The following is a 16660-nucleotide window of genomic DNA, read 5'->3' on the forward strand; positions in this document are numbered from 1 at the left end:
CTCTCTCTCTCTCTCTCTCTGTGTCCCCCCTCCCCCCCTCCCCTCTCTCTCTCTCTCTCTGTGTCCCCCCTCCCCTCTCTCTCTCTCTCTCTGTGTCCCCCTCCCCCCTCCCCTCTCTCTCTCTCTCTCTCTGTGTCCCCCCTCCCCTCTCTCTCTCTCTCTCTCTGTGTCCCCCCTCCCCTCCTCTCTCTCTCTCCCTGCTGGCTCCACAGCTAAGAAGCGTTTTGCGCTGTCAGAGGATACCGACCTTGAGGCGACCACAGAGGAGAGCATCGACTGCCTCTCCTCATCAGACCCCGAGAGGAGCAAAAGGGACGAAGCCCTCCTTAAGGATGCAAAGGTCATACATCTCTCGCCATCTGCTATCATTTAACCCATTATAAGATCGGGATGACGCATCTGTGTCATTTTCAGATTTATTTGGCTATTCAAAAAATAGCAGATATACAAGCTCATATGAGCTTGTATATCTGCATATTTTTTTTTTATATTATTATTATATTATTATATGTATATAATTATTTTTGTCTAAATCCTAACAGTTTTCTGAAAAACGTATGTTGCTATAATATCTAACCTTTTTCATGTCAAGGGCCCCCAAAATTGTATGTATTTGGCCACGGACCCCCATCTAAAAATATTTTGTTCAATAATTCAAGACCCCTAATTTAAAAATGCTCAATTGTTTGAAAATGGCCAGATCCAGAGCTTGTAAATCAGCTATTTTTGAATATTAAATAAAATAGGTAGTTAAATTCTTCCTCATTTTGCTGGGGACAACCTGGGGCCCCCTCAAGGATACCCTTTGGGGGTCCCGGGACCCCACTTTGAGAGCCACTGTCTCAAAAGTCGAGCAGCAAGCGCTCGATTCTCTCCTAAATAATGCCATCGACCTGTGGTTGCTAACGGCCACACTCTGTACCGCACAGGCAGACAACAGTCTCTGTCGGGTGGAAACCTCATATGTCCAAAACTGTTACTTTTCAGGATTCAAATTCAAAAGCAGCAAAAATAGCAGATCTACAAGCTCAAAACGCGTCGCTTTGCGCCGCGTTTCGAGCTTGTGGATCTGCTATTTTTGAAGCTTTTGTGTGACGCTGTATTGTGATCAAGTAGGGCATTAATTTACGAAAAAGAAACACTAATACGGAGATAGGAGGTTTCTGCTCGACGACAACGATAAGCATTTTACTGCTGACTTCCCGCCGCCCTCTGCTGCTGTGCCGACTAAATGATGGAGTTTAACTGGAAATCGAACGGATGTAATAATCCGTGCTGCACACGGACACCATATGAATAATGAATTGAATCCATAAAGCGGGTTCCCCACCGTGTTTGAACGGCAACGTCTCAGCAAGGCATCCATGCCTTAACTCATTTAGACCGGGAACGCATTTTTGTATTTCTTTGGGCTATTCAAAAATAGCAGATCTACAAGCTCATAGCGCTATGAACTTGTATATTTGCTATTTTTGGTGGATTTTTTGTGAAAATCGTGGGTCTTTCAATATATTTTTTAAAGCGAACATTTGTAACATCTTTGCTTCTGGGGATTTCTACAAATTCTAAATCCTAACTAATGTTGCTATAATATCAGTGGTTCTCAAAAATGATAATGTCTTTGGCTGTGGACCCCCCCATCTCAAAACACGTTGTTCCAGGGACCCCCAGAAGTTGTAACAGAGTTTAAAATGTTCGCTTTAAAATATATATTCAAAGATTTGCGCAAATCTATTTTTCAAAAAATAGCAGATCTACAAGCTCATAGCGCGGCACTCGGTGCCGCGCTATGAGCTTGTAGATCTGCTATTTTTGAATAGCCCAAAGAAATCTTAAAGACACACAGATAGATGCGTTCCCGGTCTTAAAGGGTTAACGGGCCATAATTTTTTACATTATTTAGATATTCAGACATTTAAATCATCACACTAAAGTAATTAAACATCTCCAGAGGCTTGAGACACAGAGAGAGACGTGTGATGAAAGGCCGCCCTCATGGAGAGCTAGAGGAAGATCAATAGAGGCTTACTGAGGCCTGCAAACAAAGATAGCTTGTTTGACCACTCGAGCCCCATTTTACATTTCATCGCACGATGGCGTCGAGTGGTAGAAAAATGACGCTTTGCACCGTGACACACTGTGGGCTTGTAGATCGGCTTTTTTGTGCAATTTTTTTTATATTTTTCGTAAATACACCAATGTAGGGCCGCCAGGTTGAAAAAGTTTAAGGGCTTGGTTTATGTCTATTTGATTTGACAAGGACATCGCAATCACATTGGACGAACCAGATGCATTGTTTAACCCATTAAGACCGGGGAAGCATCTGTGTGTCATTTTAAGATTTCTTTGGCTATTCAGAAATAGCAGATCTACAAGCTCATAGTGCGGCACCGGGTGCCGCGCTATGAGCTTGTAGATCTGCTATATTTGATTTGAAGATTTGCGAATCTTTGAATATATATCATTTGTAACTCAAATCTTTGCTTCTGGGGGGTCCCTGGAACAAAATATTGTACAAATGTTCGCTTAAAAAAAATATATATGTAAAGATTTGCACACATTTTCCAAGATTTAAAAAAAAATAGCAAATCTGCAAGCTCATAGCGCGGCACTCGGTGCCGCGCTATGAGCTTGTAGATCTGCTATTTTTTTTATAGCCCAAAGAAATCTGAAAAGGACACACAGATGCGTTCCCGGTCTTAATGGCTTAAAGTGTAATAGCACGAGTGCCAATTTTCAACACCTGTCCACAGGAGGCTTTTCTAAATAGAAACTCTCATCTAAAACCCAATCAAATGCAACACAATCATTATAATCAAAAAAGACAGACACAATACATTAACTGTGAAACAAAAGCCACGTTTGTGAAGAGATAGTGTGGGGTTGTTGGGTTCAGCCAGCAGTCTGGTTTACGGATGGCTGACAACACGCGTGACAACCGCGGTGCCTGATGTATTCTCTGTCATCTGAGCTCACTTTGATCTCTGTCTGACACTCTCTGTGTCACTCCGTGTCTGTACAAAGATGATTTAAATTGAAGTTTGTACGTTTGAATGTTGCCAGGTAGACCATGTAGGTGGGTCTTGAGCAGTGAAGTAACTAAGTACATTTACTCAAGTACTGTACTTAAGTAAATTTCTTCTACTCCACTACATCTCAGAGGTAAATATTGTACTTTTGCTCCATTACAAAGATTTGAAAACTGCAGTTACTTAGCAGATATAAATCATTACGTTATAAAACATACATTAACCACTTTACCCCTATTTTGTACCTAGGCTATTTGAAAATAGCCGATCTCCAATACAGCCGATCTCCAAGCTCACAAGACGACAAGTAAGCTTGTAGATCTGCTATTTAAAAAAAAAAAGTTCTGTTACGCGTTGTGAGCTTGTAGATCTGCTATTTTCAAACATTTTAGTACTTTTACTTTTGGTACTTTAAGTACAATTTGATACCAATACTTTTGTACTTTTACTCAAGTAAATGTTTAATTCCGGACTTTTACTACTTCTTCATTGCAGTATTGATACTTTTACTTACTTTTTCCACCACTGGTCTTGAGATATAGAACGATAAGATTGTGTATACCTACAATATTGATTTCAATTCAATTGCATTTATATATACAGTGAAGATAAGTTATCTCATGACACATAGAGCATGTCCAGTCTAATGTACTAAACAATTACTCAATGAATATACACAACAATTTCCCCATCAGAGAGAGAGAGAGAGAGAGAGAGAGAGAGAGAGAGAGAGAGAGAGGCACGCACACGCGCACACGCACACACACAGAGAGACAGATATAGGGACAGAGGGGGAGAGAGACATACAGTCAGACATGCACAGCAACAATAACTACAATAATAACAGCCCACAGCTTTAGTATAGTCCATGGAACGCCTCGATCAGCAGTCAGGGGGGGTTTGTATAATCATGATCCGTGGGAGCCTGTGAGACCAAGCACAACATACAGCTAACACCGCAATGCTCTGCAACGAGCAGCCAAACCAAACCAATAAATGTGCCATCTCTCATAGGACAGATAAGCCCTATTCCTTACTCGTATACCCGCAACAACACTCCCAAGTTAATTGTATCTGCTATAATTACTGTACAGCTGAGCCACCTGACATCAATCCATACCTCTATGGGCTCCAGCTGCATTGATTGAGTTTCCACTGAAAGCCGCACGCCTACAGCCTCTAACTATGTCCTGTCACTGATGTATGATTGAATGATAATGCTGCTGCTGGACTGGATTCAGTTGTGGAAAGTAACTAATTACATTTACTGAAGTATAATTTCCTTAATTGAGTATTTCTTTTTTAAATACTTCAACTATTGCTTTTTTTTTTTACTCCACTACAATTATTTGAAAACCTTAGGTAGTATTTTGCAGATTTTGATTATTATTGCAAAACATACTTTAACCAATTAAGCCCTATCTTATACTTGGTTGTTCACAATATATATTTTTTCAAAGTGTGGCAAAGCACCCAAACCTTCCTAAAAGAGAATTAACATTTGCATTAACATTATAAATGTATACATACGCTATTCATGTATTCCTTTTGTTGTAAATAATAACCAATACAACGAAGCATCTGCTAATTCAGCCATTCTCAACCTGTGGGCCGTTACGATATTGCAAGTGTGCCCGCAAATAATTGGCAAAACACAAAGGCTTTAGTTTCATTGATACAAGCCGGGGAACAACATTGGTTGATCATTCAAAATAGACATGCTCTGAAACCGCCCATCTGCCCACTTAACACGGCAGCCGAACGGCTGCCGTGTTAAGTGGGCAGATGGGTGGGCCGCGAACGCTTTTGGGAGATTTCCAAGAGACGGGCCGGGGCCCTGACCCAGAAAAGGTTGAGAAGAACCAATTCAATTCAATTAAAAGGAGCTTTTATTGGTATGAGAAATTGCCAAAGCAAGTGTCAAAGTATAATAAATACAGTTGAAAATGGGGAAAGTATAATACAGTTGGAGGGGGTACAGCATTGTGTTAAACAGAGCTATGTCACATTGCGTCGTTATATACATATGTTATATGTACGGGGTATAAAGCTTTTTGAGACAAATAGCAGCAATCTTTTGCAGTCACTTTGGGACAAATAGCAGCATTTCTTCTCAAAGCTATTTCAATAGTAGATTTCAAATGCGTTTTAAAGGTAGCAGCTCTGTTTACATGTGCAGTAGGTCTAGAGTAGGGATGGGACGATAACCGTTATAATCGTCTATCGCGATAAAAAAAAACGCTCACAATAATCGTATCGCAGAGATTTTCGGTTATCGTGAAATTGTCCTCCATCATACACTAGGAGGAATTAGCTTTTGTTGAGCAGCAAATTCAGTACAACCTCCAAAAATAGCAGATCTACAAGCTCACAAGCTTGTAGATCGGCTATTTTTGGCGAACACTCCCCCCAGAATCGGGATGCTGGGGGTTCAAGTGGTTAACAAAGTGGCATTTTAAGTTTTAAGCATATTTTGATTATCGCGATAATATCGTTAATCGCAAAAAAAATTTTTTGCCACAATTCTCGTGACATGTACTGTTCATATCGTCCCATCCCTAGTCTAGAGGTCTACTCGGGACACTGGTTAGTAGTCCTTAGTCCTTAGCCCAGAACCACTGTACTCATTTGAATATCGCTCCCCCCAGATGCCCTACGAGCGGTCTCTGCTGCTCAGCTCCCCCATGCTGGGTGCCTCGGTGCTGGGTCGGTCGGTCGCGGACGCCCCCCGCTCGGCGGAGCACCAGGTCCATCTGCTCCAGAGACAACTGGAGCAGCAGGAGCAGCAGGCCCAGGCTGCCTCGGCACAGGTATGTGGACACTCAACCACACACTCAACTATGGAAAACATCGACAAAAGGCGGAAACCTTGTATGTACAAAACCACTATTCAAGAAATGGGGAAAAAAAGAACCTGTGTTCCAGTGGATCCAATGCAGTTATTAATATTTTCTAGTCACAAGCTGCTTTTCATTGGTTCAATATTCATAAAACTGGAAGAGACAATGAACCACTTTCAAAATTCTTCAAAAATAGCTAATCTACAAGCTCACAATGCGTCGTGATGTGAGTTTTGTGCGACACGATTGTATGACAATGTCTTTAAGTTACGAAAAAGTGGAACAAAATGAAATGGTTAACGAAATGTATATGTAACTTTTTGTACTGTGTGGGGATTCAAGAAAAGAAAATTTGAAAATGTAAAATAGAATCCCAAACTTGGAAAACAGTGACTATGGGTAACTATGGATATAAATATTAAATATAATCATTATTTAAAATAATTAGTACCGTAGTATTTCAATTAGTATTAGTTGAGTATTTTAATGTGTTGACATGGAAGACATTTTCGGGACAATTGTATCTCTGTGTTGCATTACTGTTTATATTATATCTTCCAGTGAGAGAGAAAAAGAAAAACTATGATGTGTCGGCACCAAAATGTATTTAGAAACCAGCATGGCAAGAAACCCCCATAGGACATGATTTTCATGCTTGTTGCCACTAATGAACAATGGAACTATTTCTGGTTCTCCGTTAAGTCAGCTGCTGTAAAGAACTCTCTGTCTTAGTTCGTCATGCCTTTTCACATCATCAAATATATCTGCCGTGGCTGAAGGCCCTTGTTAATGATGCACTGCTTTTTTTGAGTTTTAGAACAATGATTCTCAAACTTTTTTCATTTCAAGGACCCGATATTGTTGCTGTCGGGTAGAAACCTCTTTTATTTTAACTTTTTAGTTTTTTTTCATAAATGAATGCTCTACTTTGTTATACTACAATGTCACACAAAAGTAGCAAAAATAGCCGATCTACAAGCTCAAAATTGTTTGCTATTTTTGGTCCATTTAGACCCCTGGTGGTCCCTGGATCCGACGTTGAGAACCATTGCTTTAGACAATTTTACTGGCAAAGGCATTTCACACAGAGGCGACTTGGCCTGTGCATGTGTTTTTCTTTTGTAACAAAAAAAAAAGGCATGGGTTTCCGAGGCTAGTGCATGTGTAACGCCCGGGATTGGAACCCGGGTCTCTCGCTCCGGGATGGGACACAATAGCACTGTTGAATGTCATGTCCATAGCGCTCGCATGCAGCGTTTATTAACACCCACAACGTTCAAACCGATCAACCATCGCTGTGCTCAAATGTCTTTATCTATGCTATTAGCACAAATAGCTTAGCTGAAATAGCGGTAAACGAGGGCTATGCTCGAGCGTTGGGAAGAGGAGCGCAGCAGCTCGTCTTTACTCGCCTCAAAAGGCGTTCTCGGTGGAGCCGGCGCCTTACGGTGCGTTTTAACAGCGGGCGATCAGCGGGCGATCAGGATAGTATTTTCCGGAAGTGCATTATATGTCTATGAGAGCCGGCGACTACTGGCGATAGGGCGAAGTGGGCGGGGGGGGCGATGAAAGATGGATTTTCTTTATCTTTTGGACGATGTCGCCCGGGATCGCCCGAGAGTCGCCCGCTGTTAAAACGTACTGTTAGGCTTTTGGTCTTCAGGCAGAGGCTCTGAGCCACTCTGCTACACATGCCATTGCATACAGAGCTTATGGAGAAAGACAATGGCTAATGTCAGGGGTGTCACGGTAGGAATCTAATGGGATTTCACGGAGCTAATGAGCTCCGCGTTCCAACTTTCACTTTCTGTTCCATATTTAGCAGATCCTCCTCTGGCAAGATAATGGCTGTAACGATTTGGTCCTATCGAATGAGAGGAGGAGAGAGCTTTAATCATATCTAAATGTCAGCATCATTGCCATTGATTTGTGTGTGTGTGTGTGTGTGTGTGTGTGTGTATGTGTGTGACCATTATCTACTGTAGACACATGAGCGTGTGTATTCACATGTACAGTATGCGTGCATGTGTGATTTGTGCGTATAAGTGTGCATCTACGATAGACCATTTGAAATCAAATCTAAAGATGCCCCATGTGCTTATGTTCTTCTGTCTAGTCAACTTCATGCATATTTTTAACAGGATTTAATGTCTTTAAATACTGCAATGATTTTTTCTTTGCATATTATTTTCTTTTTATTGTGATTCTTTTAGTTTACTGTGATTTACTTGTTTGTTTGTTTGTTTGTTTGTTTTTTTGTTGCTGGTCATCCTTGATTGGAAAGCAGTTTGGGTCAATTGCTGTTGTTTTGAACCCATTAAGACCGGGAACGCATCTGTGTGTAATTTTTAGATTTATTTGGCTATTCAAAAATAGCAGATACACAAGCTCATAGCGTGGCACCGAGTGCCGCGCTATGAGCTTGTAGATCTGTTATTATTATTTTTTATCGTGAAAATGTGTGCAAATCTTTGAATATATATATTTTTAAGTGAACATTTGTAAAATATTTTGTTCCAGGGACGCCCAGAAGCAAAGATTTGAGTTACAAATGTTCGCCTTAAAAATATATATATTCAAAGATTTGCACACATTTTCACGATTTTTCAAAAATAGCAGATCTACAAGCTCATGGCGCGGCACCGAGTGCCGCGCCATGAGCTTGTAGATCTGCTATTTTTGAATATAGCCAAAGAAATCTAAAATGACACAGATGCGTTCCAGGTCTTAAAGGGTTAAAAGTGCTATATAAATAAAGATGACTTGACTTGACTCAATCTCTGTACGTGTGTGCGTGTGTGTGTGCGTGCGCGCTCTTGCCTCGGCAGGTGCACGTGCTCCAGGAGCAGCTGTCGGTGGAGGTGTGCGCGCGGACGGACGCGCAGGCGCGCGTGCAGAGGCTGCTGCAGCAGAACACGGACCTGCTGCAGCACATCTCCCTGCTGGTTAAGCAGATCCAAGAGCTGGAGCTCAAAGCCACCGGCCCGCTGAAGTCCAGTGAGTTACTTTACGCTATAGGGCTGGGCGATGTGACTTCAAATCCTTATCCGCATCATTTTTTTGTGAAAATATATGTTTACTATTTTTTGTACTGTACAACGAAGAGGGTTTAGTGGATTATCCGACGAATCAGTTTAGCTGACTATAACAAATCGATTCAAAAAAAAAATTGTGTCAAAGATAATGACCTAGGGGCACGGTGGCGCAGTCGGTAGCGCTGTAGCCTTACAGCTAGAAGGTCCTGGGTTCCATTTCCCGCCAGGGACGCTGTGGGCGCTGGGGGCGTGTTCTCCCCACGTCTCCTCGGGTAGTTAATACCCTCACAAAAACATGTAGTAATCCTGGTCGCTATACCGCCTCCCCCACGACAGCCGGGGCGCCTGATGGAGGGGAAAAGGAACTGGTTGGAATAACGTGTTCCTTCCACGCGCTACGTCCTACCGGGGAAACTCCCCCCTGTCAGGTGACAAGAAGGTCAGTTGGCTCTCATGCATTGAAGGAGGCATGAGCTCGGCCCTGGGCGCCCTAGGCTGGTGGGGGGAGTGTAGCGCCCAGGATCACATAGAAAATTGGCACCGGGTGAAAAAAGGGTTACAAAAGCGTGGGATAAAAATAAAAAAAAAGCCCCAGCCCGTAGGAGTACATGCGGTGAGAAATATCACCCTTCCCGCTCGGCTTCCCTCCCCCGAACACGAGCCAATTGTGTTCGTACAGACCATCTTCTGTTTTTTAATCCCCTTTCCCTTGCCTGTGCATATCTCCCATTGCTTTTTCAACCCTCTCTTCACGGACCCTCTTTTCTTTCCTTTTTAATGAAGTCATGGTCACCCTCTCAGAGGACTGTGCTCTCTTTGGAGCTGGTGGCAGTGTTCTGTCACCAGGTCATGAATTATCAAAGTGTGACAGCAGATTGTCAGCGCCGCTCGCTCTAATCTCATCTTGTATGCTCGCACCTCTCCCCCCCTGAACTCCCCTCTTAAACACTGTTTTTCTCATAAAAAAAACGTACATTGGATACTTAAAGGAGTAGTTCACCCAAAAAATGACTTATTTACTATCAATTACACACCCCATGAAGCACTGCATGGAGAGTTTTAGTTTTTGTCGCATTCCTAAGCCAATCATTTGATGACTGGAGGAAAGACGCGAATGTATCCGGAGACTCAAAGAGTCTCCTTTCCACCATGTACAAATGGATACAAATGGACCCGGTTCCATTTTTACACTCTCAGAGCTATGGAGGTCCTTGAAATAAATAAAAAAACGTTTGATAACCCTTGGCATAGACTAATATTATTTTGAATACAAACATTGAGACTGCGTGCGTGATTTGGTTCATTCAACACAGCGTTTGAGGCTCTCAAGGCACGCCTGAGCAGCCAATAGCCTTGCGCTTCGACAAGCACTCCCGCCGCACGTCTCGGATAATCACAGTGATTGGGGTGAGGTTTTGAAGACAACTGGTTTGGGAATTGCTTACACATAAACGAAACCAGGGAGTGTACTGTATATTTAAAGAAGGAGAGGTCACAGTACATGTTCTAAGCCTTCTTCCTCCGCACTGGGAGGATTTTGTGGAATACATTTTACACGAGAGTGGTGCTGTGACTCCAGACAGATGCAGGCGATATGGTGGCAATCAGTTATAACCTACTACCGACTTGCATAGTGCAGTTAGGGACAATATTTCTATATTTTTTGACATGGCAGACATTTTCGGGGGAATTTCATCTCTGTGTTGCTTTACTGTTTATATTTGTCTTCCGGTGAGAAAAAAGTAAGTTCCTAAGATGTGTCTTCACCTAAATATGTTTTGAAACCACTATGGAAGAAACCCCCTTAGGACATGATGTTCATGCTTGTTGCCACTGAACTATTTCTGGCTCTCCTTTAAGTCAGCTGTGGCTTAGTTCCTCATGCACTTTTCACATCATCAAATATACCTGCCGTGACTGAGGGCCCTTGTTAATGATGCACTGCTTTGACTCAAACTATGTAGAAAACTAATTTGGGACGCCTTGTATCCCCTATCTTATTCTTTCGGTCATGACCCACACTTCATCACTATAGGTGAAAGTAGGAATGAAGATCGACAGGTATATTGAGAGCATTGCCTTCTAGCTCATCTCTCTTTTTGTCACAACAGTGAGGTACAGTGACTGCAATACCGCTCCTACTGTATATGAGAATGCTTCCTTTCATCGAACCACTTTTCTACTCTTCTAATCATCTGTGATTGTGTGTTTCTTGTTTGTTTCTGCCCTCTTCCTTTCCTCCATTCTTCTGATGCGTGTGTTCTCCCCCTCCCCCTCTCTTTCTGTGTTCCAGTGGGATCCATGGACAGCCTCCTGGAGATCACCTTCCGCGCCAAGCCCCCCCACGCGCTCCGCGACACGCCCGTCGCCTCCGCCACTCGCCCCTCCTCCACCTCCGGTCAGCCGGCGGCGCTCGAACCCCGGGCGATGACCAACGGCCCCTGGGCCTCCGCCGCCGTCTCCGGGCCCTGCTCTCCGGGCGCTGCGATGATGACAACGGACGCCAGCTCCCTGGGGATCAGCGGCGGCGCGGTGCGGCTCGAGTGTTTCCGCTTCACCTCCTCCTCCCGGTTGACCCAGGAGACCCAGGATCGCCAGACCCCCATCAGCGACCGAGGAGGAGGCCCCCCGGAAGAGAGCTCGCCGCTGGGGGAGCAGGTCCTGGGCGCCCTGGAGCTGCTGCGCTTCAGGGAGTCGGGCATCGGCTCCGAGTACGAATCCAACACGGACGAGAGCGACGACCGGGACAGCTGGGGGCACGGCGAGGGGGCGGGGGGCCTGGAGGGCGGCGGCGCTGCCGCTCGTCTCTTTAACGTGCTGAGCGCCGACAGCCCCTCGGACAGCTTGGGGGACGAGATGGCCGTGTAGCGGCGCCGACCACTGCCACCTGGTGCCCACATTTAACCTCTTGAGCCCCAGCGTTCCTATTCCAGGCGGAAACGTTCGCCTGAAAATAGCCGATCTAGAACCAGCAACACATTGTGAGCTTGTAGATCGGCTATTTTTGGACGGAGAGATTTGGCGTGGAGGGGGGAAAGAAAGAGCGGACCAAGTACAGAGGCAACTCATGTCCGGTTTACTAAGTACAGAGGGTTTGGGTGGTTAAACCGAACAGCCTGCGAGATAGAAGGAACACTGTGTTGTTTCACGCTCTGCTGTAAGCAGCTCACATGTCCATTTCTGTTCACGTTTATTTGTTTGTTAATATATATACTGTAATTGTGTGTCGTATGATAGTTTAGCCAATTCGCTTTCTTTCAAAGTTTTCTCGATGGGATTTTGGTGCCATCCTCAACTGTTGTGTTGGGCTTGTTTACACTGTGTCTTGTGTTGTTGGAATAGTGACACACACACCCGGTACAGACAGAGTCACCCTTGTGTTGTGTCCGTGTAGCTAAATTGGTAGAGCACTCGCCTTTAGACCGCAAGGTTCAAGGTCCAATTCCGAGCACCGTCAACTCAGCGCTTACTTGAGTAGCACGGCCGTAAGTAACTTGTACAGTTCGTACTCGGAGCTGATGGTAGGTGTGTTTTGCACTCCACCTTGAAGAGGGGATAGACACCCTTGTTTTGAGCCGATACCAACAATAAGTCACTCCTTATAATCACTTATCCTTATAATCCTTATCCTTATAATTCATAATGACTTATGAATAAGTCATTCTTGTATTATAATAGACATGCTTTGACATTCACACCAAGAATCATAATCGATAAATATGTCGTTTTAAAAGTAATTCTAACTCAAATGGATGGCCACAGCACATCTAAAAACGTTTTTTCTTTTAGATTTTACAACCTATTCACAACCTCCTTTTTTGTGTTAAACAGGAACTTGAATTCTGCTCCCTCTTTCTTTGTCCACTTCCTCCCGGGTGCTTCTGTGTTTATTCCTACTAACAACAACATAACATGTTTAAGGCAGTTACTGCTGACAGAATCTGTTTTGAGAGATTACTTTCAGAGTGATGGAATGAACGATAGTATCACCGACAGCCAATACAAATCGTTCAAAAATGTACAGGGCATCACTTTCAACACATTTAACATGTTTACAAAAGGTTATGGTTCATCAGTGTGGATGCTAACATTGCTATCATGATAGTTATCTTTATAGTTACAGGTTATGGTCCTTGGTGTGGATGGCCCTCAAGTCTTTATGGGTACGCTAACACAGTGGTTCCAGTGAGCTTCTAGATCTGCCATTTTCACTACTTCTTTATAGTTGTTGTTGTTGTTTTATTTTCTGGAATTTCTTTGATTTTCTTATTTTATTCATTAATTGTTTTTTTTTATGTTTGACTTTTTTCAGATTTTTTTATTTATTTAGAAAATGACATATACTCGCGACAAATAAAAATGTGTCCGCAACCCACAAATGGGTCCCGTTTGTTTGGGAAACACTGTGCTAACGCGTTTGTTTTGCGTGTGTAAATCATGGCGTGGCGTGCTGTGTTGCGTGCCTATGACACTTAGTTCTGTAAACTGTACTGAAACAATGGGTTCAACATGAGCTTGTATTATCTCACTCTCATTTGCTTTGCTTTTCCAATGCAGTGTAAACTTTTTTTTTCTAATCCAACTGAATAATAATATCCAAAACCTGAAATATCAAGCATGGATTTGATGGATACTGTTAGTATTGTTTTATATGAAAATGACATCGGAACGTTCTTTCTCTAGATAGCTGTGCTGTGTCTCATGAGGAGTTATCACACTGTAGTGCAGCGATTCCCGACCTGTGGGCCGAGACCCACTGGTGGACCGTGAGGGTATTGCCAGTGGGCCCCCAAATAATTGTCAAAGCACTAAGACTGTATTGATATTATAACATTAATATTAAAAAAAATAGTAAAAAGAATCATGGTATTTTTTCTTTAAAACCTTGAAAAATAATATTTTTCTTTTTCTTTGTGATACCGATAAATGAGAACTTAAAGTATAGTATAGTACGTTAGTTCCATTGATCCAAGCCGGAACACGATCGAATGATTGTTCATTCAAATAAACACGCGGCCTTCCGGCTGCCGTGTTAAGTGGTCAGATGTTAAGTGTTAAGTGGTCAGATGGGTGGGCCGCACATAATGCTGCAAACGCTTTTATGTTCAAGTGGGCCCCTCATCCCAAAAAACGTTTGGGAAGCGCTGCCGTAGTGGTCACTCCCGTGCTGCTATTCTGTCTTATCTGTGTTCACTACTAGTGTGCAGTTGCTGTCACCGAGTGCTCTTGATGCTGGACTGTTTTCAGTGTTGTATTATTTATTACGCTGTTTGCTTTTAGCTTTTCGGAACTTTCAACAGGACTTGAAGAGGCAGGAAAGATGCCGCTTTAGAGCAGTGGTACCCAGCCCTTTTTTTGCCCCCTGTGGAGCCCACCCCTCTTATACCGTAGAGACCCCCAAAATGTGTGCAAAAACACACACACACACACACACACACACACACACACACACACACACACACACACACACACACACACACACACACACACACACACACACACACACACACACACACACACACACACACACACACACACACACACACACACACACAACCAAGCACGGATGCATGCACCCACACACACACACAGAGTTGTGTTTTTCAGACACGTTTACCACTTAAACCCTTAATACTCATGCGACGAATGGCCAACGTATAGCCGATCTACAAGCTCACAACATGTCGCATCTCAAAGCGTTAGTAGCTTGTAGATCAGCATTTCCCCCCCTATTTTTGAAACATTTTTGTTGTAGTGTGCTTCAATCACAATGATGTTACATGTGGGACTTAGTTATGGTTTTGTGCATTGATTGATTGAATATTTGTATTAGGCAGAAATGTGAAAAACAGTACAAGTACAGTCAAAACACTTTGTCTGAAAAGTCCTTGCGGTCTTGTTTCCATTGGGGTTCCTGGTATTCATGCAACATGTAAAAATGTAAAAAGGAAAATTGGACAACCTCCAAAAAGACATGCAAACAGGCATTGTGAGCTTGTTGTAGATCAGCTATTCATCGTATGAGAACTACGGTATATAGCTTGAGGAAACCGTATTTAACATGGCGCCACTTCTCCATTGAACCTAACCCTGAAACATGACTGTCATACCATGACAGACAAGCGTCATGTGAACCATGGCTACATTGAACCCAATGGACACGGCCGCCATCTTCTATTTGTCGTCCTATTACTTTGAATGGTGTCCAGGACAGGTTACCGATAGTGTGTGTGTGTGTGTGCGTGTGCGTGTGCGTGTGCGTGTGCGTGTGCGTGTGTGTGTGTGTGTGTGTGTGTGTGTGTGTGTGTGTGTGTGTGTGTGTGTGTGTGTGGGTGGGGGGGGGTGGGGGGGGTGGGGGGGCTCCAAAGAGATAATGTCTGGGAACCAGTGCTTTAGACTATAGGACTTGTATAATAGCCAGCAGTCGTGACTGGTGTGGTCCCTGTGCCGCGGTCTGCCAGCGGCAACGACACCAAAAGCTCTGTCATACCGCTGCTGTCGGGCAGAAACCTCACATCTCCATATTTCAACTTTGTATGTATTTGTTTCGTAAGTTAATAGCCCTACTTCGTCATACAAGAGTGGCGCACAAAAGTAGTGAAAATAGGCGATCTACAAGCTCACAACGCGTCGCACTGCGACGCGTTGTGAGCTTGTAGGTCGTCTATTTTCACTATAAAAAAATTATGATACTAAAAGGAACGGTTTTGGACATACAAGGTTTCCACCCGACAGCGGCGATATTCTAATGGGTCAAACTGCTCCACCGGCCCTGGCAGCAGGCCAACTCTTTAAATCACTGTATTGGGGGGAGAGGTCTTTGAGTTCTTTCCAAAATCAATAAATCTCCTTCTCCTTTCTTCTCCCTCCCTTTTATTTTCCTCCTTTCACTTACCTCACTTGCTTTAAGCTCTTTCTTTCTTTTTCATCAAGCTTGTTAACTGGGTTAGGGTTAGGGTCTTTCTCTTTCTCTTGCTTTTTCCCATATGGGTCCAATATTCCAGTGGTTCTCAAACTGTGTGTCTAGGACCCCCATAATATGTATCTGGCTGCAGACCCCCACCTGAAAATATTGATTTGGCTTTAAAATTATTACACATTTTTCACATTTATACCAAAAAATAAATGAATGAAAATAGCACATAGCGGTACTGTATTTACATGTTTTATGCTATATTAAATAATTTAGCTGGGGACCCCCCTGGAACCCCTCCCCCCCCCCCCCCCCCCCGGACCCCAGTTTGAAAACCACTGCAGTATCTCTCCCTCTCTGACATTTCTTTTCAAGGTGATGCCTGTTTATGTTAAGTGTGCAAAGTGGAGGTGCACTTAGTTTGATGTGTTTCCTTGTGGAATTAAAATGGCCGTTCTAAAATGCCACACGTGCACGGATGCATGTCTGCCGGCCCGGTATGGTATATCCCCTTCTGTTCCAGGCTGCCGCTGGAGTTTTGCACAGTCATCATGGTGAATTATAGTATACTATATAGTGCAGGAGCAGCGAAAAGACTGCTCTACTGACGTATATTGTCACTGTGGGGCAGAAACCTTGCATCTCTTTCTTTCATCTTTTACAGTGTGTTGTTTTTCATAAATGAAGGCCCTATTTCAGTGCTTTTTAAAACGTTTTCCATGTCAAGGACCCCCAAATTAATATGTATTTGGCTTTGGACCCCCAGATCTGTACATGTTTTGTTACAGGAACCCCCAGAAGAGAGGATGTGTTAAAATAAACATTTTTAAAAATGTTAAAAAA

The 16660-nt window shown here is 43.3% G+C and overlaps 1 protein-coding gene across 1 annotated transcript in view; it reads left to right on the top strand.

Annotated features, from left to right (window-relative positions):
* Positions 1–11772, top strand: part of LOC308094059 (carboxyl-terminal PDZ ligand of neuronal nitric oxide synthase protein-like) — a gene marked incomplete at both ends in the record, with an annotated part of 38023 nt that extends 26251 nt beyond the window's left edge. Inside the window, 4 exons of the mRNA XM_080440509.1 lie at positions 213–340; positions 5678–5839; positions 8698–8866; positions 11198–11772. Of these exons, the coding sequence (XP_080296635.1) occupies positions 213–340; positions 5678–5839; positions 8698–8866; positions 11198–11772 (1034 nt within the window). The remainder of the gene's footprint in view (positions 1–212; positions 341–5677; positions 5840–8697; positions 8867–11197) is intronic.
* Between the last annotated feature and the right edge of the window lie 4888 nt (positions 11773–16660).

The sequence above is a fragment of the Gymnoscopelus braueri genome (genome assembly GCF_963280865.1).
Source record: "Gymnoscopelus braueri genome assembly, chromosome: 10".
Classification (NCBI taxonomy): Eukaryota; Metazoa; Chordata; class Actinopteri; order Myctophiformes; family Myctophidae; genus Gymnoscopelus; species Gymnoscopelus braueri.